Source organism: Suillus plorans (assembly GCF_016647745.1).
Source record: "Suillus plorans strain S12 chromosome Unknown HD556scaffold_121, whole genome shotgun sequence".
Lineage (NCBI taxonomy): Eukaryota > Fungi > Basidiomycota > Agaricomycetes > Boletales > Suillaceae > Suillus > Suillus plorans.
This window is the reverse complement of record NW_024537505.1, coordinates 75835-101909: the sequence shown is the minus strand read 5'-3', so window position 1 is coordinate 101909 and position 26075 is coordinate 75835. Positions and strand designations below refer to the sequence as shown.

Genomic DNA, 26075 nt, shown 5'->3' with positions numbered 1-26075 from the left:
CGGACATTGCCGTAATCTACTCTCCAGTATTCAACCACTATTAATAGTAGATTCATTTTCAGTGATATAAATACAACAGAGACCAAAATGACATACATTGTAGTTTATGGTTGTTTCTGAGAACGATAGTGCTCCAATGCTGGGATAATCAATGACTTGCGAGTCTCCAGGAGAGCGTGGGCACTACTCAAATTAGCTTTATACCAGTGGTCGTTATACCAGTTGTGTGGAAGCCGTTGAATCGCAATGGAATTTTGAGCTGCACGTTTCTGCTCCAAGATACGCAGAAGGGATGAGTTTTCAATCGGAATGGTCATATTTTCTTCATGGGTTGCTGGAGCATATGTTTCCACAGCATGTAGTAACTGAGTGATGTTGGGATTGAGCCATGGAAGGCCTACTCGCCGTACTACCTTTGGTATCGCCCCGATTGGTGTGTCCGTTTCATCCCCGCTAACTCCATCAACGTCTAAGTGATTGATAATGCGCCCGATTGTGTCCCAAGTGTCAGGGTTACGGTGTCGATTTTGTGACACTATTTTTCTACGTCTCTCAAGAGTCTAAAAGGGCATTCAGATGATACAAGGATAGAACACTGTCCACCTACCCCATGTTTTCGGGTATTGCACCTATCTAAGCATTGTCTTTGTTCATTGCGTCCTAACAATGCACGAGACACAGAATTCATCTCCTCCAAATTGGAATATTTGCCAATCTGCATACGTTGCCGACACTCAAATTGAGTTCGGCATAGCTTGTCGATACACAATGAGTGCAAATTGTCAAGACTCATGGCCTCTGTATGGAAAAGAACTTGCACATAGGTGCTGTTCTTGATCTTTAATTGAAAGTCTACAACTAGGATGTTGATTACTTCTGTATTCCATGAAAACTTCTTCAATGAGTCGCTCCAGTCGATGGAGAGGTCGTCTAGGGTGGGACAACAGTCGTGATTGTGGTTGAAGGGTTGAATGGTTTCGATTGGAGGAGATTGAGGTAGCGAGCCATTTTTACCCTTGAGTACCCTTTTCTCTCGTAGATAGCTGCGGAATGCAACCTACAATAATTAGTTGCCATGATTAAATAGGAATGTTAGCATACATACATGCAAATGATTCTTTGAGCCTCTCTTGCTGGGGCGCTTCCACCGGGGATGAGGTGCCAAACCATCATCGCTGTCACTTGCTTGGGTATCTGATGAAGAATCCTCCTTACGAGTGTGAGGCTGGTGGCGAATGGAGATGTTTCTCATATCGTCTGATAGATGTTCGACCATAGAAGGAATCATAGCGTCAATAGCATCCTTCAAAGCCGGCGTCAACATGTTGTGAGACAGTTTGAGAAAGCGCTGTGTGACAAGCTGGTCAAGATGAGTTTCAATGGTGGAGGGCATTATAAAAGGTCTCTCTAGTGAAGGAGTTTGGAGTGGGAGATCTGTGGATTTGGAATTAACGATGGGACTCATGTCCATCGTGAGGGCGAGACTGGTGGCTCAAGGCTGGATTGAAAGCATGTCATGGTCAATTTCCATTTGGAGAGGAAGGTCATAGTCCATCAAAACATCATGTTCCCCACCACTAGATGGAGGCATGGACAACAACCGCTGACACCCAGCGCCTGTGATGAAATGTTAGCGTGAAACGTAGCTGGACATGCACTGAATTGACACTGACCAGCATATAGAGTACTGGCACGACCTGACATATCGGGACTTCTTGAACAACTGCTGGCTCTGCGGTATGGCGCTTCATCTGCCCGATTCAACACTCGACGACTCCTACAATCTACACTCGATCCACCATAAGGAGTATCTGGCCGACTAACTGGTGCCTGACTCACAGCCACAACAGAAGTAAGGGATGGAGAGTGAGACCGTGGAGTGCAAGACTGTGACACTGGATGCATGGATTGAGGCTCTGTGTTGATATGCACAGAGGGGTGAGTTGTGGGTAATGCATTCACCGCACAAGGTGTATCGATAGGCATGGAAGGGTGGGTCATAAGTATTGCATTCATGGCACGAGGACAGAATGGGACGTAAGGCAAGTACATTGGTGTGGCATGATGTTTGCCAATGTGTTCTCGATGTTCTGGCAAGAGGGGACCTTGAGCCGATGACGAGCCGCGTGTCGTGAAACTGCAAGGGAAAAATGTTAGAAGAACGAGAAGCATGACCGAAATGAGAGTTCTCACTTTCACATGACGGAGCCTAGTTTGTGAAGTGCTGATGCAAGTTTGCCAGGCGGAGGATCCATGGGTGGTCCCCCTAAAGGACCAAGGGGAGAACTACTGTTAGGCAAAGACATGTGTGGGTGATGGCTACTTGGGGACAATTCACCCTGTTAGATATATGCCTTAAAATCAGTTATCTAGACAATCATAATCATCAAACCGGTCAACAGAAGGGACTAGGCACTCACGAAACCTTGTGTTCATATGTTGGGTTATTCGGCCTGCCCTTGGTTACTGTGTTTGCTATTGTTCGCGATTGTTGCTCGAGCAATGTTAATAGGAGTAAGTACTGTAAGAGGGTTCATAATGCTATTGTAAATCGGTACTATTGCCAATAAGATACCCCTTGAATCTAATACTATGTTTCTATTGTACATCTGCGTAGTAACGGGTATGTAGAAGTCCTACAGTAGTACATTGAAAGAAAAGAGATCAGTAATGCGTTTTTGAGGCTTAAATAGTGAATGAAACTCAATGAAACTCAGCCTGGGAAAATCAGCCACAAATGCTCTGACCCCTAACCAATTTAAGTTCGCACAAACTATTACACTATTGATAGCATGTAGATCAAATTTATTTGTTTAAACACCAATAATATACCACTCTGAATATGCCTCTCTGCGGATAGTCCAAAGATAAGAGGGTGAAACCGAGGGCAAAGCAGAAGAACCCTATGGCAATCAGACTGATGTCACCTGCGCAAGCTAGGTGTATGGTGGCTATGAAGTTTGCAATAAAGTTAGCATCACCAAGGGTGACTTAATAAACAGACGAATACCTGTTGTAAAATCATTGGCTCAATTCTTCTCTGACGGCCGACAGGGTGCGCTCGACTTCGATGTGACCCAAGACTTGGAACCGAAGTGGTGGTTTGGTCCTTGTGCTATATGTCAGCGGTGCTTTGGGCAAAGAGAACGACATACGTAAGGCATGTGTAAAAAATTAAGTGTGCAATAGCGAGCGGTTTGGGCTCTGTGTTTATAGAGGTTTATAAAGGCTTGACAGTTACTGGCAAGGTTACGGGTGCCGTATAATCTGCAACAATAAACAAGGCCTATCACAACAGGCGGGTCAAACTGTTATGTACAAAATCCATGATTATTTCAATTAACTACTTTCTAAAGGGGTATCTATGCGACTCAGTCATTATTTGTATTACATGGTGCCATCACCCAATAGGCAGGTATGTGCACGAGGAAATTTTTTTCCTTCCTTCATCGTGATTATGGCTTCGTTCCTCTTTGCAACCTTGGTAATATAGACAGTCCCCATATCATCTCCACATATCACCACAAAACGCTTGCCGCTGCCTGTTGGGGGCTCTGCGCTAATGTAGCACATTGGAATTTCATCTTCTTTCTGACCAGTGTTCCTTGTTCTTGAAATGTATGTAACCGCAACATTTCCATGTGCAATGGGTCCACTCATCAGAAGGAATGGATCCGGAACCCGTGTGCGAACCAGGCGATCATAATAATTCTGGTACCATGTACCAGATGGCGCCGGTAGAACCCTTAAAACCAACTGGCACCGAGCTAGCAATGAGCTTAATCTGCTACTGCAGAGGAATTGTATGGCTGATTGAGAAGTTAAATGGTATGAAGCAATAGTAATTGAAGTGACTCACGGGATGAATCTGGGATATCAGAATGTTTCTCCCCCTCGTCATCAGGATTTACTCGCCAAGGATCATATTCTAAGGTAACTTGTATTACTTCCATGCGGAACAGTTATGTTATGAAAGCTTACCAGGGACTATGGATGGCGCTTCTTCAAACAGCTCGTCGCTGGGGTCAAGTGACCATGGATCAGGGTGGGGCACGGATGCAGACTGTGATGGAGGTGGACTTGGAGGTGGGGTGCAGGCTCTCGTAGGCCTCTGGATGTATGATTGACGCAACATCTGAATGAATATCTTCAACTGTGCGGCTGACAATCTACCTCCGTTAATAAGTTCCCCTGTTTCACTGTCTGCCCATGAGTGGTGATGAAAGAGACCAGTAAATATGGGACTGATCTGATGACATGGCTTCATGGAAGTTGTTGCCTTTGACCTTGGAAGAGGTCGACTTGACAGGTATCGTGTGCGAGAGAGCGCAGTGTTCTATGCAGCGATTTTATATGGCCATGAATAACAATTACTTGCTTGCCAATGAAGCTTTTCATGGGGTCGTGCTCCACTGCCGAGCTGGTTCTGGTGGCATGAGTGATAGGAATTGTGATCTGAGACAGACACAGTCAAATGAGAACAAAGAATGAGACTGACACTGTCCGTACCTTTGCGAAGGGACCTTGGAATGTCAAGGTATTGTTGCTTAGGTCAACATCAAGGACAGTGCCCGACAGGTTCCATGCTGCCCCCCTTACAACTCGTATGATATCCCCGGCTGCCACATCATATCCGTGCGCTGGGGAAAATCGCAGGGCAGATAGATTAGGAGACACACTGATCCAGGGAACTGGCACTGTCAGACAGGTGTTTAGTGTGCCCGAGACGAGGAAAGTCAACTGATTCGATGCAGCATCGACAGCTATTACTTTCCCTGTCTTCAGGTGAAGGTCCCCTGCTTTTGTACCATGACATCATCACCTCTCATCAGTTTGAGATCGTCAGGAAGTGCAGTCGATGTTTGCGCGATGGTACTGAAGGAAGTGGATAACCCATGATTGACGATGTTGGTCTGGACAGAGTTCCTTGATACAACGAACTAGATTGGTGCATCAGCTATTGACTTTTTCAAAGGTGAGCAACCACACCTCAGATTTTGTATCCGAATCCAGGACAACGAGGGTATCACCGACAACTTCAAGAACTATTCCTTCCTTGCCCTTATACTCCGATTTCTCTGCACTTGTATTCAAGACACGGACATGATACCCTGAGCGAATACGTCTCTGCAGGTCTGTGATAGGAAATGAGACTGGTACATCTATATTGATAAGTTCGCTGTTTGACCCTGGGACATAGGCCAGGTCCACCAATGCCGTGCCATCATCGATCTTCACAGTCAGTATGTTGCCCCAGGTCCCTGCCATAGTCCCAGAGATGACCCGCACCTCGTCACCTTCTATCCAGTGCTGAGCGGAATAGATATGCATGGTGACAGAGACGAATTCTGGGTTGCACCTCGACTCCTTGTGGAGGGCAATGTCCTGCGCGGTAGGGAGGGATATTCTGATGACATCCATAAGATGCCGCTCAACGCACATGAGGCCATGGATGTATGTTTGACCTCGGTAGCTGTATTGATCAACACCGGCGGGGTGCTCAAGGAGGCGACGCTCCTGTCTGAGCTTCCCAATATCCCTCGGATTGCCTAGTCGTCTGGATGCTACTAATAACTTGACCGTCTTCATTGAGTTGTCATATGATAGCCCATATGCTATATCACGATTGTATGCTCCATGGGTCATGCAATACCATCCAGGAAGGGCCATGGTGGTGGGCCGAGTCGGATCATCAGAAATGAATGTGCACCAGAGAAGGCAATCAGCATGGGAAAGTGGAAAGGCTGCCTGGATGATGAGGGAATTGGGTGCGGTGACATACAAATGTCCGGGGAGTGTTGGATGAGTGTAAGTTTGTAAGCCAAATGCTTGGATGGACGCTGCAAGAAATGATGTCTTTGATGCTGCAAACTTGCTGAGCAGCGACACAAATGGATTAATAATTTAGACACATACCAGGTACTGTTACAAGCCATTCACCTGGCTTTCTAGGCGCAATCAATTGTCGATCATCGCATTCTCGATCATCCAAGATGATATGTGGTGGCCTCACAGCCCCTTGGCCGAACCGCTTATCGATGTCTTCAACCACTTTCATAAAACTATTTACGGGACAACTTGACAAGGGGCTGACCGAGGTTCTGTCCGATAGAACGGGAATGTAGCGTGCTTTGATGCCCACAAGGTTATCTAATGCGATATCGATATTGCCGTCCCCACTGAATAAAGAGTCCACCACCTCCTTCCAATCTTCTTCACGATATCTGACGCCGAGATAAGTGCGTAATTTGTTCAGCATGTCCTCAAAGGACATGTCTGTCGTTAGGTGTTCCCAAAAGATGTCCCAAGCACCAACATCCTTCAAAGGAGACGAAGTATGCACGGCATTGTCATTGGACTCATTGTCCACGATGTTGTCTGAGACTAGAAACAATCAATCTGGATGAAAAGAAATTAGATAGTGTACAATAATACATCCATGAAACTTCACCATCTTCATTCTCTTCTTCATCGTCTTCGTCCTCTGAGGCGACCTCTGCTTCAAGATCCACAAAAGACACGGCCTTCGCACATTGTTAGCACGGAAGCCATTGCGTAGTAGCGGCTTACCTTTGATTTTTCCTGAGATATTTTACTGCGTTTGCGAGGTCCCCTGACGTGTTCTTGGGTGCTAGATGGTCGCTTAGACATTTGCACAAGATGTCTTCGTATTCTGATAGTGACCACCCTAATTTCTCTTGTAAGTTGTAGCCTCCTCGGTTGAGACGACTGACTTCACCTCGAGGTTTCGGAATCTTGGGAGGAGCAGATGATGTCAAAGGAGCCGGTAAGCCCGGCATTGTGGGGGAGATTAAATCGACTGCTTGTGAAAAGACTTTGTGCTGCGTTAATATAGGAGGGTCCAGTGCGCGTTCAGGAGGGAATTCACAATGCATGGTAAGAGGCCCAAAATGGCGCTTATATGACCAGTGCGAAATTCTGGGCATGTGTAAGGCTGGGGTTGGGTTATGCAAGAAAGTGTCATGCAAAAAGCAAAGCATTTGGGATATATCAATCATTATTAACGGCAACACAACAATGGAAACGATGGAAACAGAATACAAATGCCAAGGATGCATGAAAGAGAAAACTCAAAGCTGTTAAGTGTAAGGAAGTAAAAACAACAACCTAGCTGGAATACAAGGTCTGTGACAATGCGACAAAACCAAACAGCAAAAACAACAACTACCTAAAAGATCACGATTCCAGTATTCACTACAAAAAGGTGTTCTGCACATAGTGTTTTTTCTTTCTCCATATCTCGGAAAAGAGGGTCGTAGGCTTGCTGGGATTGACTTCGTGAGCATTCATTATTCATCGAATCCGAACTGAAATCACCAACTGGCACCACTTATCTAGTCTGCCCAGTCATCCGCACAGTATTGTTTGCCAAGGTACAATATTAATCCATCTTCCATCTGTGTGTAGCCCAGATCAGACTGGAGGTACCGTTGTAGAAGACGCCATGCACCTGCATCATTTAGTGCAGATGGCGTGCAATTTCCTGTATCATACTCATGAGCAATTATAATGACAATGTAATTACTATCATAACTCACTATCATTACTCCTGATGCGCTTCGAGGGGTGTTCAACGTCGACGGGATCACTCTTGGGTGCTGCACATTTTGTCATTATGAGTCTGTGCAGTCTTTACGTTAATTCCGTCTTATAAAATATTGACTGGTATTCTTACTGTGTTGATCTCTTCAGAAGTCTATCCTATGTTGTATGTAGCAGTACTGTATGTATGTATTGAAGTAGTTGGAGTAGAAAGAAGACCTGAAAATGTGTGTGATCAGTATTTATAGTGAATGACTAATTGAGGTGATTACTAGGGTATCAAATTTCAGTTGTGGCCACTGAGAACTTTCTTTTGTTGGCTTCAAGTGTGGACCGGTGCTGGGGAGTGCGGACTCAATTGCTAAGTCCCAGCCCTATTATAGTATACACTAAACCAACAGTACATAGTGTATATAGCTCCAAAATCTAGGGTGAATGATATAGAATGTGCGAAAAATTCCATTCTATGGTATTGGTAAGTACTAGTACCAGTGGTTGTATGCAATATAATATTTTTCCGAGTCATAGTCAGTCCACAACTGCGGCTGCCAGATGTGTGCTATCACCAGCCAAACTCCGATCATCTGAATCACCACACTACTCTACATAATCACAATAAAAATCTGGGTCATCGTGTCATAGTCTCACAATTCGGAAAAGAGATCATAACAATGGGTTGATGCGCTCATATAGTAAATGGCAATATATTCAAACCCAGCCGGAAATACCCGCTTAGTCACTGAAAGTTTGAGGCAAATTCCGACGGAGTTTGGAACAGTCATTCACTATATCAAGATGTTTCTTCCGTTGATAAACTTCTTTCTCAGCCATGAAGTGTTGACCCCCCTAATTAGCTTATTTGCGTACTACTAGTAGATTGTAGGAAGCACTTTACCTTCTTCTTTTCCTTATTACTGTAGTGCCTTGGTTAGACTTGAGACAGTTTTGGTAGTGATAATCTTGTCTCACTGGCGATTGACTTGAGAGTTGTGAGTAGATGCAACACTGCCTGATAATAAATAAACTACTAGTTACTAGCTGTGGTGAACAAAAGCTGTTGGGTACATTCAGAACATTTCTGCGATAGTCAAAGAAACTGGCCTCAAGAAACTTATGGCAAATCAGTCCTCACTGTATGTGACACTTATAATTAGATTTCACCAATCATATAAACATATGTAGGTTGATGCTACATGGTGTCCAGTCTGTCACCCGATCATCGTCCCCTGGTGTCTGATACCCCAAGGTTTTTTGACGACTTACCAGATCGTGCTCATGTACGTCGTTAATGTCTCATTCAGTATTGTTTTTCCTGACCTTGATATTCTCAGGTTTCTGTATGACACCACCTCCACCCTCGATCATGGGTATCGCATGCAAGCACCCTTAGTGGCCAGTCTTCTTTATTCCACCTCATATACCCTGATTATCACGGTACATCATCTCGACTTCACCCTCTCCACTGGGTTCAAAGTTATATTTCTGGAAGATGAAGTGGTGAAGATGTCGAGCTCTGCGTCCCTCAGCAGTTGTCGATGTTCCTTCCGTATACCAAGGGCAAACATGTATGTCATCTTTGTTTTTCTCAAATATTCAGACCCCCTCTCATATCACACAGAGGAACACATCAGCAAGAAAAAATCAGATGGAAATAATTACATTGAAACCCAGGAACCATGCCGCAAGCACCATTTGCCCTCCCAATAGCAACACTATGGAATGGTGCGCCTCAAGCCCAATCTTCGCAAGCACAGGCTGCTGTCTCTATTTCCACTACTTCACATCGCTAACATGACTTCACACACCAATCCTCACGTAACGATACAAAATTCTGGACTCGCTTCCTGCTGTTTGTTTGTACCTATCTCAAGTATCCCAATTACCATCATTTATATATAATATACAAGAATGTCATTAACAAATACTGGTCTGCATACAGTAGACTGCGAAGCACACTGACAGGAGGTGGCGCTCAGGTGTGGCGTGTATATGGAGTCAAACCATCCTTAGATGTGTGAGATATACGTAAACTCAAATATCATGTCCATCACTATGCTCTCCCCATTCCGAACCTATATCTTCCCACCCTATGTATGGAGAGAAGCGGAGAGAAGAAGCACCTATTGGGATCTGCCAGGAAACCTCAGGCACGTGAATGCCGTGGGGCATGTGGTGCTCGAGGTTTTCTGTGCAGTAGTACTCTTCAAGCCACCTATACCTGTACATATGCACCTTGTCCGAAAGGTACGCAGCAGTTCTTTCTGCGTCCCTGAGCTGTTCTCTAACTTGATGTAGCTTAGATCTTGCTTTTCTGTATCTTTGTCGGTGATCTGCATCAGATCTCCTTGGTGTTCGCACTGAGGAACTTGAGGTAAATTGATTAGTTTAATATCACCCACCTGACACTGACGTACTTTGGTGTTGCATCATTTCTAACATTGATGTATCGCTTCAGAGAGGGCGAGTCGGCCATGTCAGGTACAAATGTTCACTGCTGTGCATGAGGACACTGATCGTTTTTGCTATAGTGCCTGTGACTGTAGCTCTTTGCGATGATCATGCACTCCAATATTTATATTCATTGAATGGCGAGTCCATTTCTTATTATGAAAGTGATGGCGCTCGGACAACGAGAATTTTAGTATTACAATATTAATGGCGAACGGACGATGAGGATATTAGTATTACAATATCGATGGTGCTCAGATGGTGAGTTTGTTGTCATTATGTACTGTTGGTCTTCAGACTTATAAAGTGTCTCATGTTCTATGGTATCAGAACCACCTCGTACAGTTTGGTATGAGTAATGATGAAAACAATCCCTCTCCTAGCAAACCATCACGCAAGCGCAGTGGCTCAGCGCTTCACGTGGGACCGCGTAAAAAGGTGTACATGTTCCGTCAGTAGTAAATCCTCATGTTCCTAACTTTTCCTGACCAGGACTTCGTCAAATCCACTCGTTCTGCACAGTCGACATTTTGGTCGTACAGTTTTTGCACTATGCAACTATCCTGCGCTCCTGACAGCAGGTATCCTCTGGCTTGGAAAATTGCAGGACTCACCGATAGAGGATTTCCCAGCTAAGTGAGTTCAGTTGCACCATATGCCACCAGAACTTAACGTGCTGTCAATGTTAGCATTCGGCGAGAACACAGGGTATTCATGGAACTCGTAGATTCTTATCCTGGTCTTATGGATTGTCTGACGAGTGACGAAGAGGAGGATGTTATCCATGTTGGAGAACTGGTAAGTTAATTTTTGTATGTTGGAAGATTATGATGCTCACTTTTTGCAGTTAGGTAAAGGGGCCTCTGGTGCACGAGGGGACGATACTAAGACCCTCAAATCTGCCATCCTTGAATGGCTTGTGCCCAGAGGTCAGGCCGGTATACCACCTCTCTCCCGAAACATCAAGTCTGACCGGGGGTTCAATCATGATATCACTGGTGCATTGCTCTGCCCTGCAGGCCTCGACTGGTCGAATGCAGAGTAAGTTTGAAGACCCACTATCCCATAACCAAAATGTCATGATACTATCCAGAACCAAGCAAAGTCTTAAGAGTGGTGAAACCGCAGTCCATGGTGACCAGTGGCCAATGTTTCTATATGCTGGCTACGTTTATGACTCCGAAGATCCGTGGAAGGGCTTACTGAGAAGCGAGATACTTGTGTTCGTGAGTCCATTCCATTCGTGATAAAACTCTCACTTTGCAACCATTTCCCTCGACAGGGCTTCAAACATGTATTCACATCTCCAAGCTCAGTGGATAAGGAGCCCAAAGCCACACGCTCCAGCAACGCATACCTCCATGAAATGAAATCCGCAACTAAAGGTTCCCTTGCATATATTGCCATGCAGGCGTGTATGAATTTCACCTCTTATGTATCTGGTATTGATTATGCCTCAAGATTGGGTTTTCGTTAAGTTCCTTGTCTGTATTCTCACGTACTGATACAGTCACAGATTCAGAAAACTTCTACCATAGCATTCTTGACCTATTGGAGGATCCTGACGAAAGTGAAGAAGTAGGTGATTTGATGACTTGGTGGACTCGGTTCGTAGTGTATTCCATCAATCTCAAGCTTCAAGCTAATATCATGTGTAGTCGAATTTTTCCTAATTCTTCCTCCTCGCAGCGCAGTATCAGCAAGAATAGTGCACTGGCAAAAATTCAGGAAAAAGTGCTGCCCTTCGAGAACGAGCTGCTAATACTGTTAATTAGTTTATTGTGTTTCGTAACTGTACTGTACTGCAAATGCTTGTGAACCCTAGTAATGTTATTAATGAATATTCAGTGTTATTCGATGCAGTATTGTGAACATGAAGATGGATCACTCATTTCATAACATGGGAATCTTTATACTGTGACAGGGGTATGGGCAAGGCAAGATGGCACTGACTGACAACTCTTTATCACCCCTGGCACATTGTCAGTAATTGTGGACTCTGCCATCACAACATGCCTATGTAAGGTCAGATATGTTTGGTGACAAGTCAGCAGCTTGCTATCACTAGGTAATTCTTTGTTGCCTCCTGGCACATTGTCCGTGGTTGTGAACTTTGCCATTAGAACCTACCTATATCAACCCAGGCATGTTTGGTGAAAAGTCAGCAGCTTTCTATCACCTGACAACTCTTTGTTGTCTCCATATATATATGACAAACACATAACATCATGCTAGTGGATCCCAATAAGTCTGCCAACATGTTGTATTTGGAAGATACTGCCACTGTAGTCTACCTATCTATTCCTTTATCATTTGATCTGCAATTATGATGTATATTTTCAATATTATTCATCAGGTAAAGCTAGCTAAGTCTTTGTCATACTGTGGACAATTCCCTGATGAAGTTGGAAGGTGCCTGTCATATCCCACATTCCGGCCCAACATCCGACGACATTCCCACGCCTCATCCAGACCTCCGGACCTCCTGTCCATGTCTCCAGACCCAATCCTCTATCCGTCCGGATCCCTGTACTCCTGCATCTGATATCCGGACGCCAGATCTGATATCCACATCTCCGGATCTCCGGATCCGACCTATCTGTCATGTCCGAACCCAAACCTTAAATCAGCGCCCATCCCCTTATGGTAATCACCTGTCTCCGGACTTCCGAACATCTGGATCCGACCCACGTCTATCTTCCTTGTGTTCCAGACCCAGACCTATCACGCATTCATCTCCGGACATCCGGATCCGACCCGCGTCTATCTTCCGTGCCTTATCCCTTTGTATGTTCCTTCTTGAGTTAGACTTCCTCATTTTCCGTACCTCATTTCATCTCCGAGTTCATTTCCTATGATCCGTCTTATTTTCTAATACATTTCCACATGCTCGTACATAGCCTTACCCCTCTGCTTACTGATCTGCACAGACTTGCCTCTAGTATATAAACCCCAGTAGATACTCCTGTATTTCCTCAGTCTGAATATCATACACATATTAGTCCTCGCACTAGTCTTCACACTAAGTCCTCGTAACAGTTCTATTCCTCCGACTTAGTAATCATCCATCTCAGGCCTAGGGAGGAATTCCCTAGGCCGGAGCTCCACTCCTCCGCTCCTCCGCTCCTCCGCTCCTCCGCTCCTCCGCTCCTCCACTCATCCACTCATCCGATCCTCCATTCCTCCGAGTTTCCGGAAGTTCCTCCGGAACTTTCCCGCGCTCATCCGGAAGTTTCTCGCACTCGTCCGGAAAGTCCTTCCGAAGTTTCCCACGCTTCTCCGGAAGTCCTTCGGACTTCACTGGACTTTCTCCGGACTTCATTCTGAAGTTAAGGGCACATACTCGGGTAAGGGGCGCAGCGCACGAGCTGAAGCCAAGCCCCTTGGAATCAGTCCTACCCTTTGTGCATGGTCTTAACAGTGCCGACATCTGTAACTTCACATTTAAACATTAGTATAATCTTAACAAAGACAGTTCTTGCTGCAGTAAGCTGTATGAGTGCGCAATTGAAGCGCAGAGAACCATGGAAAGAAGGATTGGACCGGAGGTGGTCTGTTGACTGTTTCCAGTTGACAGTACTCTCATAGTTGAGCTTGAGGTAGTGGTATTCATGAATCTGAGTAATATGCCAGTTAGCGTGAAATGACAAGATAATCAATCAGTAATATACCTGGAAATCAACCAGAATAGTGGTTCATCTCGTCAACTGGTATCTGTATGTAGGCAACGACATGTTGACGAAATCAGAAAACTTCCTGTAAAAGCCTTGAAACACTGTATCCTGAGCACTGAGCCTGTTCTCAATGTCCTGAATAGTATGACAACTTTAAGGGGAGCCAAGCTTGAAACATCAAGCCTGGCATCACCTAAGGCTTGCAGGTGGTGCTGTTCGTCGAGGGTATCAACACATCCTCGCAAAAGCAGGGCTGCACATTTATGATGATCAATGGGAAGGTCCTACAAGTATATACAAGCTGTTAGCAACAAGATAACGTGAACAAACGAGTGTGCATACCTGTTTAGCAATGTCCTTTCCATTTGATTGAGAAAGATAGGCCAATTTCAGCGGGCCATGAAGCTTATCATTTGGGTGTGTGCTGAAGTTACATGCCACACCTTTCAATTTGATGTCCCGTTGCGCATGTTTCCAAAGATGTGTCTTTGGAAAGTTCCAGTCTGTCTTGATGTCCTCAATGAAGGATGACGTGGTGGCATATTCAAAATAAGCCTATTAGTATTGTGTCAGTACCAATGACAATTCAATGAAAAGAAAGAGAAGATTACCTTGAGTGCGATATCGTAGACAAGGAAATCGGCGTCTATCATTGCAAGTGTCCACTCTGTATGCACATCGAGCCTGATTAAACTATCTAAGTGCAGGTAACTGCGAATGACCCAAAGAAGGTGGTAGCCTTCTGAACTGACTTGGTGTTTTAAAACACTGAGTGCCACATAAAATGCTTGCTTTGCGATAATCAGCCAAGAAAACTCAACATCAATGGGTGTGTATGTACATACCTTGACCAAGTCCCGCCCCTTGTTGCCATCGCTAAAGGTGATATGGATGACGGTGGTGAAATGGGTGAGAGCGCACCATTGAGGGAACTCAGCGATCCTGGGTGCAAGGGCTTTAGTGATGTCAATCATAGTAAAAAAGACTTACTGTTTCTCAAATTTGTCCTCGGCCTCACATCCAAGATCAGCGAGGATCATCTTCAATTCTCCAAGTAAATGTACCCCCCCCCCCCTCCATACCACCATGCACAGTATGTAAGTCATCCAGGCTTAATGCCTCATGAGGGTCAGAATTCTCAATGAGCCACAGGACATTCTAAAAATATATTAGTTGAGAAGATTAGAAGAAAAATTGACTTACTGTGACTGGACGCAATCCTAGCCCTTTCAAAACTTCCTCTCCTTGAGTTTGGTTGTGTTTGTAAATGTTGAGCGCGGCCTGCGCATCTTTCGCAGACCTGATCGGAAATGTCTTGGACAGGTCATGGAGCTCGTTGAGAGGGACAAGACAGACTGGACATGGGCACTTGCATTGTACACCACATATGAGAGACATTGTGCATCTAATCATCAAGGAAAGTGAGGCTCTGTGTATATCAACAGATGGCACACTTACTGTTCCTCATAATCTCCAGAAAGGATCAGTATGACGGAAAATAACCAGCATAAGAGATTATCATAGCATGCATATGAATACCCAGTCTTTGAGTACTGGTCAAGGTTAACGAGAAGCTTGATGAATGACTCATGCCATATGACACACTTCAGGGTAGTGTATCCAAGTTTCCCCTCTTCGGACGCGTCTTCTGGAATCTGCAGTAATAGTAGCCATGTTAGAACCAATTCAGAGTATGTACAAAGTGAATGGGACTCACAATTGGTAACCACCTGACTACCCGACCACCGCCAATCCCCTCGCCATTTCGAATTTCAGCAGGTAGATTTGCGCAACGCGCCACAACCGGGTACCCTTTAACAGTGCCATGTGAAGAGAGCCTAGTCTTGTCAGCATACAATATAAAGCAAAAGGGGGCGGCATTCAGATCTGGCGGGAGATGAGACTGTACATACATACACATGAGTATCAAACATAATGACATACTTGAATATCCCACCACCAGTCACCTGTCCACGGTTCATTGAAGAAGCATTCAAAGTCCGTACTGTCATGTTTGTAGCCGCGTTGCACGTCCCAAACAAAATGCAGTGCTAGCAGTGGGTCATTCAACAGATCAAGGGCCCAGTCCCATAAGGGACATGCATGCACCTTGTAGACCCATTCCTCCTTCTTGTATGGAACCTTGACTTCATGTTTTGAAAACTAGTATACAAAAATCTGAATACTTAGAGATGAATATCTTGAGAAAAAAAGGAAAGACATACTGGTGTCAGCTCAGCCACAGCATTGTCTAATGCCTTGCGCAGATCGGCCTCATTTTTCAGCGTGATTTGAGCCTGACTCTGCGATATGCGAGCCATGAGACTGAGCAGCCAGTCAACTTGGTTCTTGTTGAGAGCAGCATTGAGAGCAATTTCAGAAAATTCAAAATCTCCATGTGATTGGAATGGACGCCACAGTTCTTCCTCTGCAGGAAGTGTTTGCATCTCAGGAGTGACGCCAAACTCCTCAAAGTGTTGGTAGAGCATTTCACGACCACTGCGAGGGTGAAATTCGGTTTTGAATTCGTAAGGTTGTTCAATAGGCACAGGCTGAGGTAGGAGGTTATTGGCCATACTGGCATCAGATAAGACTATCGCATAAACAATTGTTAGTCAGTTGATGAATGAGAAGATGTAAGTACATACCTGGGCTTGGAACGCCTTGATCTCCAGGGTCAAAGTCCATGGTGTTGCGACTATCCAATGAAGGACTAGCTATAGTAGGTGCGGCTGAAAGATCATTGAAGTGTCAGAGCAGTGTATCAAACTGGAGCAAATGATAATGCACCTTGTCCTGGGGCTGGGGACCCAGGGTAGTGATGTGCACAGCCCGGCTTCAGGCCGTGGGCCAGGCCAAGCCAGGCCAAAGTCACGGCCTGTTGACGGCTTTGGCCTGGCCTGACATTATGAAAAGCCGAAGCCGGTGGCTTGGGCCACGGCTTTTGGAACTGCGCCTGAGCCTTGCAGCGCCCAAGCTCAACTGAGAATCTGGCTTCTATTTTGTCTTGTTTTATCTCTTTAATCACTTCCATCTAGTGCCTCTGAAGTCCGGTTCGGTCAGGTTCATGGCCCTATGTCTGCGAACCCTGAACTCGACCATTGGTCAGGTTCAGGCATGGTGGCCGAACCTTGGACCGGACGCCTTTGAACGCATTCGGAAGGGTTCAGTTCAGGTTCAGAACACGTTCGAACTCTCGAACCATTGTTTGAATTGCAAAAAAAATTAAAATTGACAAAAAATGAGAACAAAACTTGCTAGTACAAATAACTACTAAAACTCTTCCTCGACAACAATGCGGTTATCATAAGGAGCAGCAAACTCAGCCTGGGATGTTGCAGAAATGTGGCCTTGACGGTATGTGCTCTTGAGCAACTGGAGAGCCTCAAATGTTGCTGGCTGCAAACAGCTGCGACGTGCGGTCCCAGTAATGTTGCCACTTGAAAATGCACGCTTGGACGCAACTGCAGATCCCTGGATGGCAAGGTAATCCTTCGTGATGCGTGAGATGGTTGGGTACTGGATAGAATGGTGCTTGAAAAGTTTTTTGATGGTATTAGTATGTAAACAACATAAATTAAACAATAAGATGTACCCCCCACCAGCCCACTACGTTGTCGACATCCTCAAGGGGTGCATCTAGGTAGTCCTCAAGTTCTTAACAAGGCCTTTGTGTGGTTGTGTCGTTCACAACACACGATTTGACAGAGCTGCGCATCCAACTATGGCCGTACGATTCTTGGCGAGTGAGCGAAGATGGCACGGTGACAGATGGCTCTGCAGGAGCCTGTGAGACAGTACTGCAATGATGATATATATCAAACTATGTAAGATTAGTATACAATTGAGGTGCGTAATGACAAGCGACATACCACTCTCTCGAGGGATTGCATCCCCATTTCGAAAAAATGAGGGGCCCATTTGTCTTTGGTGTATGCAACCTTGTAGTTGGGGTCGAGCGCTACATCAAAAATGTCAGCATCATTCATAGGCATTAAAATAAATACAATACATACCAAGACAAATAAAATAGATGTCCATGTCATCAGTCTTACCATACCACTTGCTGAGATTAGCGACACCAGCTTCAATGGCTGTTGAGAAGCGGCTGAATTTTGAAGAGTTGGCCATATTTTGCAACGTCTCTTGAAGATATTCAAGCACCGGAATAGTTTGCCATACAGTTGGTTCACGAGTTGCCGAGAAACTCTGCTGAGCGTCTGCAGGTTCCTGTGTGCACAGCACATAAGCAAGCTTAAATGTAAAAGATGGAGGGAAATGACAAACCTGAAGGACTTCACGCATCAAGTCCAGCTCCCCCCATTCGTGTGCCAAAAGCCTGAAATCAACGTATGATTTGTCCTTCAACTTCGGGACCTCATCGCTGTCATTGGCGAGTTGGATGAATCTGTTCACTCCCTGAAAAATCAAGTCAGCGATGTATTCATGTAGTCAGTAGTAGATGACTTACTTTGTGCAATTGAAAAATGCACTCCAGCATACTAAACAGAGAGGCCCAATGTGTGCACACTCATCTCAAAAGCTCCAACGGGGGCTCGTTCACCTTGATGCAGCACTTTTGAAGGAAGGCGCGAGCTTGAGGAGACTTCCATACCTAAACAAAGGTGTCATGTTAGTATACAATAGCAGATAGATGATTTAATAACTTACCTGCGCGACAAACGCAAGTGCTTTGCCAACAGTGTCACCGACTTCGAATTCAACACTTTCCTCATCCTCATCATCTTCAGCCTGAGCCTGAGCCGCATTCTTGTGCAAGACACTTGCTGGTGTAGGAGCCACCTCCTCGACGAAATGTTTTGCTGCTAAGTGGAGTGCGTGCTCCATACAACTGAATACTTGTCAGTAATCTCAACTTAAGTATATCATAAATAGAAAAACTTACTGTACTCAATGCTCGATTGGATTCCACTTCTCACCTGAAGGGTCAATAGAGTTAGCGACAGTCTCAATGGCAGTATCGTTGTTAGTAGTGTTGTCTGCTGTAAACCACCCGAGCTTCATGCGAATACCGTATTTGTCAATGTTCTCAATCAAAATCTTGCCGACGTTTGCACCACTGTGGTTGCTGTGAATGGGTGTGAATGCGAGCTGTTCCATCTTGAGTTCCCACTCTTGAGGCTTGTCAGCCGGGGAATCTATATAATGTGCAGTAAGGGATAGGAAAGGGTGACCAGGCAAAGACGTCCACGAGTCAAATGTCATAGAGATTTTGCTATCGATGTGCTTGAGCTTCTCTTTCATGTGCTCAACTACCAGATTTGCACGTTTGAGTATTTCATCCTGAGTTTTGGTATGGTGGGGAATGTCTCGGTCTGAAAGTGACGGCCGGACATACTGGAGAAGGCGACGGAAGGGTCCCTTATCTACAAGTTGAAAGGCCTACATGTATAAGTATCTTAGAATTATATCAAAAAAGGAAGTCGCTCACCTCATCCTCAGCAACAATGAGTTCAACGATGTAATCCATAAGTCCAGACTTCGTGAATACTGGAATTTTGGGAGGAAGAGAGGCGTCCAAGGTTGCCTGACTCATCGTCTTGAGGTCGGTCTTGAGGTCATGAGGTATTGCACAATTGTGCATTACAAGACCGCGTTCTTTGCAGCGGTCCCGATAAACTGGGAAATGGCACTTGGGATTGCGTGCGATGTGCGTTCATCGAGTTGAGATACCACCCTTGAAAAAGCACTGGTGTAGTGCGACATTGTTGGCCTTACACCATGAAATCCTCGAGTGGTGGGGCTTCTTCTTCGGTGTCCTCATCCTCATCAGTACCAGTGAATGCTCGCTTGGGTGCAGGGGCACCTTGAGGAGGTCCTGGAGCTGACCGTTTGGCTGAATTGCTGCTGGCAGTCTCACGGACCTTCTCCGTAGGTTTGACAGCACGACCCGAACGACGTATGAAAGAGCCAAGAGTGCCATTGTGCGTGGGAGGGGGAGGGGGAGGAAGCATTGGAGTGTCATCATCGGCATCATTGTACCAATCGATCTTGCTAGCATCTTTCAGTGAACCATCAATGCGACGTGCGGAGGACATGGTGGCAGCAGTAGCGGTAGCAGGAAGTGAAAATGGCCAACTTATACAACAAGTAAGTATATTTTAACTAAATTCAAAATGATTGCACACCATAAAGCCTCGATACATGAACATTCCACACCAGAAAACACCGGAGTGTGAACAAATGCCAGAACGGCAGTGTGGTGAATCAAAAGTGCAGACAGTATGTCCTGAAATAAATGTCATTAGAAGTTAGCAACGACAAACAGTGAATGTGTTGTGAATGTACCGGCACCTCGATAAGTCACATTGCTGAAGAGACCAAGAGAAGAACACGGATGAGGGCAATGTAGTTACTGCAAGTAGGCTAGAAGGGAGGGAAGACGGTAAAGCGACGGGCAAGCACAATGCTTAAACAGAAAACCTTACCAAAAACATGAGGCTTCGTTGCCGGTTTGAGAATCTAAGTTGGATACAAATACATCAGGTTCAAACCAGTCCGGACGTGTCTGGACCGGTTCACGTGCTCCAGGAAAATACCAGACCTTGGACCTATTAGGGGGTTCGGTCCAGCAGAAATATCGGACCTGTGACTGAACCAATGGTCCAGTCCGCAAAGGTTCGAGTTCGAACCTAGGTTTGGGACCAGACTTCGGAGGCACTACTTCCATCATGCTTCACGTCTCTTAACTATACCAACTATACCCTGTGAACGTTGATTTCACTTATGATTCTTCCTCTGCCTCTTCGATTCCTGTCACAGACCCAAGTACCAATGCATACTGGCCTTACACGCTGGACAATGGTCTTGCAAATGACCGTCTTACTGTTGAACTGAACACGACGTCCAGTTTACTGTTCGAACTTTGCCAATTCACTTGCTCATCCGGTGAGTCAAATGTCTGATGTTTTGAAAAATATCTAATAGGTCTCACAAGTGCTTCAAGCTCTCCATCGCACAGATTGTATTTCAAGCTTCCTACGCTACTCGAACTTGAGCACATTACTCGATGTCTTCCTCCCTGCTCATCTCATCTCATCCATCTCCTCTCCTTCGTTCTCCTCCTCACCTTCTTCCCTCCTCCTGCTCTCATCCATTGTCCACATTTGTCTGAGCCACGTCAGCAGTTGCTGACGTGCACTGGGCATTTGCACATAGTGTTTGTGGTGTTGGGAATGGTGTGATGGAGCTCAGATACCCTTCCCAAAAGCCTCACAAGCCCCTCGTCTTTCATTGCAGTCCCAATTCCTGCCAGTTCCAACAACTCCAGACGTGGCACTGTATACGCTGGAATGGAACATACAATGTCTGTAAGCATCCTTGGCCTCCAGATCACTAACTACATTTTCACTATTTGAGCCATGGCTCAGGCCAGGGCCGGGCCAAAGCCAGCCATCATTGGTGGCTTTGACCCAGTCTGGATTTTTTGCAGGCCAAAGCCGCGGCTTTTGGGCCAAGCCAGGCTGGAACACCACTAACCCAGGGTCATCCTCAACTGTGCATGATGGGCCTGCAACTGTCATCAAGGCCGCTGTGCCTCGTCGAGCTAGATGATGAGCTATTTCGATGTCAATAGTTAGTATTGTAGCTGATAATAGAATGAAACTAAAAACAACTCACCTGTTCATTGGTCTCTATCAAACTCTCTATTGAAGTTCTCTTTTCCCTGCACATCACGCATCTTGCACGTTGACTTGTGCTGTTTGTAGCCCTGCAATTTGAACATGTTGCCGCAGTGGGGGCATTTTGACCCAGTAGTCAGTGTTTTCTCAGTATAATTGTATTTACTTCAGCTTGAACGATTTGGCGCCATGTAGTCGACAGTATGGACAATGTAGTTTGTATATGCATGTACAGAGAAGAGAGTTATGCGACTTTATGTGACAACGAGGACTTCATGAGGCGATACTGTAGAGATACGCACTTAGCTTCGTCACAGTGTCACACGTCCAACGAATCAAAGCTATTTTGTGTGACTGTCACACGAAATTGAACTTGTCAAAGCTAAATTGTGACATATGGTAAAACATGAAAAAAAGTGTAGATTATGGTCAATGTTTCCAAAAAATTTTGTACTGCATATTTTCCATGTGTCTGCGCTTTCCACGACCAAAAATCTCCTCATCACCTTCCGTGGCAGAAGCTGCAAGCTCTTGGTCATAACTTTCTGCCTTGTTGCAAGCCAGCAGATTGCCAGAATCATCAGTACTGTAGCCATGAGGGACTGACCCTCCTGATGTCATGTGGATTAGTACAGCATCAACAGGAACATCGCAAGGGTCGAGTTCAACGTCTGCAGCATACACAAATGGTGGCTCAACTTCGTCTAGTGCCAACTCGGATTGAGGTTTTTCAACCTTGTATTGAGCCGTCTTGATTCAGTCCCATGTCTCGACATCATTCTTCTCTACATCACACAGTGCTTGAAGAGCTTTGCGGCTGGTAAGGCTGTCGAAGGAGAGATTGAATGAAGTGCCAGCCTTGCATTGAAAAAATGCCTGAATGTGTCAGTGTCATTGGTGAGGGATACAAGGATGGTGTACTTACTTGTCTAACAATGTTGGGCTTGTTAATGGCATGATAGCCATTGATAAGCCAGTGCAATGATCTATCACACAGCGTGGGCAACATTGTGTGGAGTCGAATAACAGCAGCAGCGGCATCATTTTTCTTCAGCAATGACAAAGACTTGTCAACGATGTCAGCATGCTGACATTGTTTGACAGCAAGCTTGAATGGCTGCTGGACACCAACATCACATGGTTGGGCAATACCAGTGCAACTGCCAGGGACAAAGTGATACTTGATCCATGGGTAATGTTGATCAAGCCAAGTGCGAAACTGGATGGACTTGTGGACTGACCAAACATCCAGGTGTAAGATACATTCTTGATCATTGGGTGCACCAATGAGCTCCTTCTGTCTTGTCCAGTAAGGGACAAGGATATTACAAACATAGTCGCACATGAGCTCAAATGTTGACCAGTACGTGTCGATATTTGAAAAACACAGCTTGAAGCCTAAGCATTGTGCTTCCTTGAATTGTGGCGTGCTTTTCGTGGGGAGGGAGAGTGTAGTTTTGCCACAGGAGATGACCTGAAATGGGAGAGCATCGCTGGAGGCAGATATGCCAACCACCACAGTGAATGCTTGCTTCTCCTCCTGTCTGACGACCGCAACTTGCTTGGAACCAACTTCTTCATATGTAGCGGTGTTTGTGGATTGATACACAATATTTGTCTGGTCAATGTTGATGTAGAAACAAGCATGAAAAATTGCGCAGTTCCAAATGGTCAAAGTTAAGCAAAGGAATTGGTCTAGACAAAGTTTATCGGCGTTGGAAGGGGTCTTCTGTGCAGCATGGGTTGCGCGATGAAACAACCAATTGAGATTTGCAGCTACAAACTTCTTTACCCAAGACTCTGTGCATTGAAAGCATGAGCCATCCTTCGCAACAGCCTCGAAGACCTCAGGGCAAGAGACAGTGAGGCGGGCGATGATTACACCATGACAACGCATGATGTCTAAAGCTACACCAACAGTGCGCAGATCTTCCACGATGGTCTTGACAACATTAGGATACTTTGAGAGGATAGTAGGTGGTGTTGCCTTGGTTAATGGAAGATTGCCCTTTCAAACACGGGCAAGCACATTGGCATGCCATGCTGGTTGTGCCCTGCTATGGTCTATCCAGCTTCCTATAACCTGTGCGTGGATACCACCAAAGCGAGTGGGGTCGATTCATTTAAGCTCGCGCTCAATCTGCACTGGTGACATCCCATAGCCAACACGGAGAGCGGCCATTTCAATAGTTGGCCATAGCAGGGGGCTTTGCCAGTTGACACGCAAAGCATCTGTGTCCCCCCGCTTGCGCTTCTGGCCTAGGTTGTGTGTGCGCTTGCTACGAGCATGCCTTTGCAATTGGCAATATGGACGTGATGCCTCTGCAATAGTGATGGCTGGTGGCTGAGGATTGCTATCATGAAGAATGGAATTGATGGTGGGTTTCTGATGACAGAACATGTAAGCCATTAAGATGACTCGGAGCGAAAAGAAGACACATGCTCACCTCCTTAGCAGCTTTTTCATGTGTTCGCTGTTTTCTCTTTTGCTCAGCTGCTCTTTCACACTTGTGAGTAGCCTTCTTGAACTTATTACATTCTTGCTGATAATGGTCCCACTCCTGATCTCTGAGCTCCCAAGTGAAAGGCTTCCAAGCACGTTGTAGATGCTCCTCGCATGATACTTTTGGGAAGAACTTGAACAGACCTTTGTTTTGGTCTGTGTCAGTTGTACGGAGGTCAAGTTTTGGTTTATTAGTTTGCATGGATGATGGTTGGGTGGGGATAGATGGCTGAGTCTCTTCTACCTCAAGATCGTGTTCGCTCTCTGCACCCGAGGAAGTCTCTTCTGGCTCAAAGTCACTGGCATCGTCCACATCTGAACTGTTACATATATCCATGCCGTCACCAGGAACCGAGATCTATAAAACCAATATTCGATCAACAATGTTGCATCAGTTAGCACAAGATGCCCGTACCTCAAGATGATCATAAGTAAGATCCAGAAATTCTTCCATGCGGAGGGAGAATGCTCCATTATCATCGAACAAAGGATCACAAAATACAGCATGCTTGATGGTGTTGATGGCTGCAATTCCGCATGAAAATGAATCCAGCTGTTGACTGCACTGTAGTGCATTTGCATTACTAAATCCAGAGAGGCCATGATCGCCCAGCCAATGACAAATGGTGTCAATGTCACGAGTGGGCCAACTCCACCCAAGAGAATCAGCGTATGGGATGGTTCGGTTGATTGCATTGACCTTGATAGCAGCCCAATGGATGTCATGAATATTGATAGGAAAGAGGACACGCTGAAGTGTTCCTTCGTGTAACGCAGAGCCTATGGCATGAAGGCGAGTAAAAGCCTTCACAGTCTCATAGTTTGCCCACTGCTTCTCGTTGAGCTGAAGTGTATCCATAAGGACGAGGGATTCGACACAGACTGTCCGAAGGTCTCCATTTTCAGATGCTTGCATATGTTCGACTACCGCAGCAATCATAGTATCCATGATGTGACTGCCAATTGGACCTGATGCCAACAGCGGCCGGAGTCCACTAGTAGATAGATCAGTCTGAGCGCCGACTCCCTTGAGTGGAACATCCCATGGAAGACACTCTATGACATCTAAAATGTCGTCAATGGTTTCCAACTCAGCGCAGTCACCTGAAACAGTGTCCAGTCAGTCTAAGATCCAGTTGTGTGATGCATGCCAATCGCGTTGATGCTCAAGTGCATGAGACATAGACACCCAGTATGACAAGACCCACAAAGGAAGTGGATCATTTGGGAATGATGAGTGCATGACTGATTGATCTCGGTCTTGCCATGCACTGGTAGCATGATCACGAAGTGCAGTGGCCATTGAAAATGCAGGAACTGATCGCGAAACAAAGTCTGCAGGGAGCTGGACCATGGGGGGCTCTTTGGAAAGGATGATATTGGTACATGATGAATTAGTTTCGAGATTTGTAGGGAAGTCGAAGACAAGCAGCTGAGTAACTGAGAGAGTATGGGAAGGAACAATTGCACGAAACTTCACAGGAACACATAGGAGATCTGATAGTATTTCTTCGCGACTTGTTTTGGAGGTATTGCGCAAACTAGCCATGGTACTGAAGGGCTTTGAAAAGGATGGTTTCAGAGCTAATCGTCCTGAGAGCTGACTTATGTCTTACTGAACATTGGAGGATCTGTGTTGATAGTATGACATTGTACCTCACTCCTGCTTCCTACTCCGATGTCGCCGATCCTCTCAACACTCCCCCTCGAGCGGATTTGTCTAGGGCCATGAGAAGCCTAAGCTTCTGGTGATGAGGCCGACTCAATGCTTTCGTGAATGCATCCGTGATGTTGTCATCTGTAGGGCAGTACTGTAGGGCGAAGGTGCCATTCTTGACGTGGGTGCGAACAAAATGATAATGCAAGTCGATATGCTTGGTGCGGGATTGGAACTTGTTGTTCAAGGCTAACACAATTGCTGATTGATTGTCACATTGGATGGGAGTGGGGAGGTCAACGATCTGGTAGAGTTCATCAAGTAGTAGCTGTAAGTATAAGACTTCTTGAGCAACGGAGGTGAGTGTGATGTACTCTGCCTCGGCCATTGACAAAGCAATGATGGGCTGTTTTCTAGCACTCCGGGCCATGGGTCTGCCGTTTAACATTACAATGTAACCCGACATCGAGTGCCTGTGGGGCTGGGAGGCCCAGTCAGCGTCCACATAGGCTACTAGCCCTTCGTTGGTGTTGCCAAAGGTAAGTGCCATGTCCGCTGTACCTTTTAGGTAGTGGATGATGCACTTG

At 45.6% G+C, this 26075-nt stretch overlaps 8 protein-coding genes across 8 annotated transcripts; 1 reads left to right on the top strand and 7 right to left on the bottom strand.

The window, feature by feature from the left end:
* Nucleotides 1–104: 104 nt before the first annotated feature.
* Nucleotides 105–1324, bottom strand: HD556DRAFT_1314591 (uncharacterized protein; the record flags this gene model as incomplete). Its single annotated transcript, XM_041300961.1, has 3 exons — nucleotides 105–560; nucleotides 608–1057; nucleotides 1106–1324. 3 exons carry the CDS (start codon nucleotides 1322–1324, stop codon nucleotides 105–107), a joined length of 1125 nt encoding a protein of 374 aa, XP_041152534.1.
* A 168-nt stretch (nucleotides 1325–1492) lies between these two features.
* HD556DRAFT_1451140 (uncharacterized protein) lies at nucleotides 1493–2306 on the bottom strand (the record flags this gene model as incomplete). Its single annotated transcript, XM_041307889.1, has 3 exons — nucleotides 1493–1617; nucleotides 1674–2137; nucleotides 2200–2306. 3 exons carry the CDS (start codon nucleotides 2304–2306, stop codon nucleotides 1493–1495), a joined length of 696 nt encoding a protein of 231 aa, XP_041152533.1.
* Nucleotides 2307–3387: 1081 nt separating this feature from the next.
* HD556DRAFT_1451139 (uncharacterized protein) lies at nucleotides 3388–6651 on the bottom strand (the record flags this gene model as incomplete). Its single annotated transcript, XM_041307888.1, has 10 exons — nucleotides 3388–3809; nucleotides 3860–3928; nucleotides 3982–4336; nucleotides 4375–4455; nucleotides 4510–4775; nucleotides 4823–4940; nucleotides 4990–5864; nucleotides 5917–6384; nucleotides 6452–6524; nucleotides 6571–6651. 10 exons carry the CDS (start codon nucleotides 6649–6651, stop codon nucleotides 3388–3390), a joined length of 2808 nt encoding a protein of 935 aa, XP_041152532.1.
* An 8-nt stretch (nucleotides 6652–6659) lies between these two features.
* Nucleotides 6660–6920, bottom strand: HD556DRAFT_1198912 (uncharacterized protein; the record flags this gene model as incomplete). The annotated part of the gene is made up of 1 exon (XM_041296337.1): nucleotides 6660–6920. A coding segment is annotated over one exon (261 nt), but the record flags the coding sequence as incomplete, so codon positions are not given.
* A 435-nt stretch (nucleotides 6921–7355) lies between these two features.
* HD556DRAFT_1451138 (uncharacterized protein) lies at nucleotides 7356–7635 on the bottom strand (the record flags this gene model as incomplete). Its single annotated transcript, XM_041307887.1, has 2 exons — nucleotides 7356–7504; nucleotides 7560–7635. 2 exons carry the CDS (start codon nucleotides 7633–7635, stop codon nucleotides 7356–7358), a joined length of 225 nt encoding a protein of 74 aa, XP_041152530.1.
* A 1121-nt stretch (nucleotides 7636–8756) lies between these two features.
* Nucleotides 8757–11910, top strand: HD556DRAFT_1435286 (uncharacterized protein; the record flags this gene model as incomplete). Its single annotated transcript, XM_041305406.1, has 9 exons — nucleotides 8757–8770; nucleotides 10504–10647; nucleotides 10701–10809; nucleotides 10859–11052; nucleotides 11105–11237; nucleotides 11294–11422; nucleotides 11473–11618; nucleotides 11670–11745; nucleotides 11860–11910. 9 exons carry the CDS (start codon nucleotides 8757–8759, stop codon nucleotides 11908–11910), a joined length of 996 nt encoding a protein of 331 aa, XP_041152529.1.
* A 1192-nt stretch (nucleotides 11911–13102) lies between these two features.
* Nucleotides 13103–16719, bottom strand: HD556DRAFT_1451136 (uncharacterized protein; the record flags this gene model as incomplete). Its single annotated transcript, XM_041307886.1, has 15 exons — nucleotides 13103–13393; nucleotides 13440–13628; nucleotides 13835–13969; nucleotides 14028–14240; nucleotides 14297–14476; nucleotides 14531–14627; nucleotides 14676–14725; nucleotides 14778–14843; nucleotides 14889–15090; nucleotides 15144–15340; nucleotides 15403–15588; nucleotides 15630–15848; nucleotides 15911–16278; nucleotides 16334–16417; nucleotides 16476–16719. The coding sequence occupies 15 exons, from the start codon at nucleotides 16717–16719 to the stop codon at nucleotides 13103–13105; spliced, it is 2721 nt and encodes a 906-aa protein (XP_041152528.1).
* A 5038-nt stretch (nucleotides 16720–21757) lies between these two features.
* On the bottom strand, nucleotides 21758–25380 carry HD556DRAFT_1451134 (uncharacterized protein; the record flags this gene model as incomplete). The annotated part of the gene is made up of 7 exons (XM_041307885.1): nucleotides 21758–22063; nucleotides 22118–22204; nucleotides 22254–23336; nucleotides 23496–23714; nucleotides 23776–24189; nucleotides 24247–24935; nucleotides 25104–25380. 7 exons carry the CDS (start codon nucleotides 25378–25380, stop codon nucleotides 21758–21760), a joined length of 3075 nt encoding a protein of 1024 aa, XP_041152527.1.
* Between the last annotated feature and the right edge of the window lie 695 nt (nucleotides 25381–26075).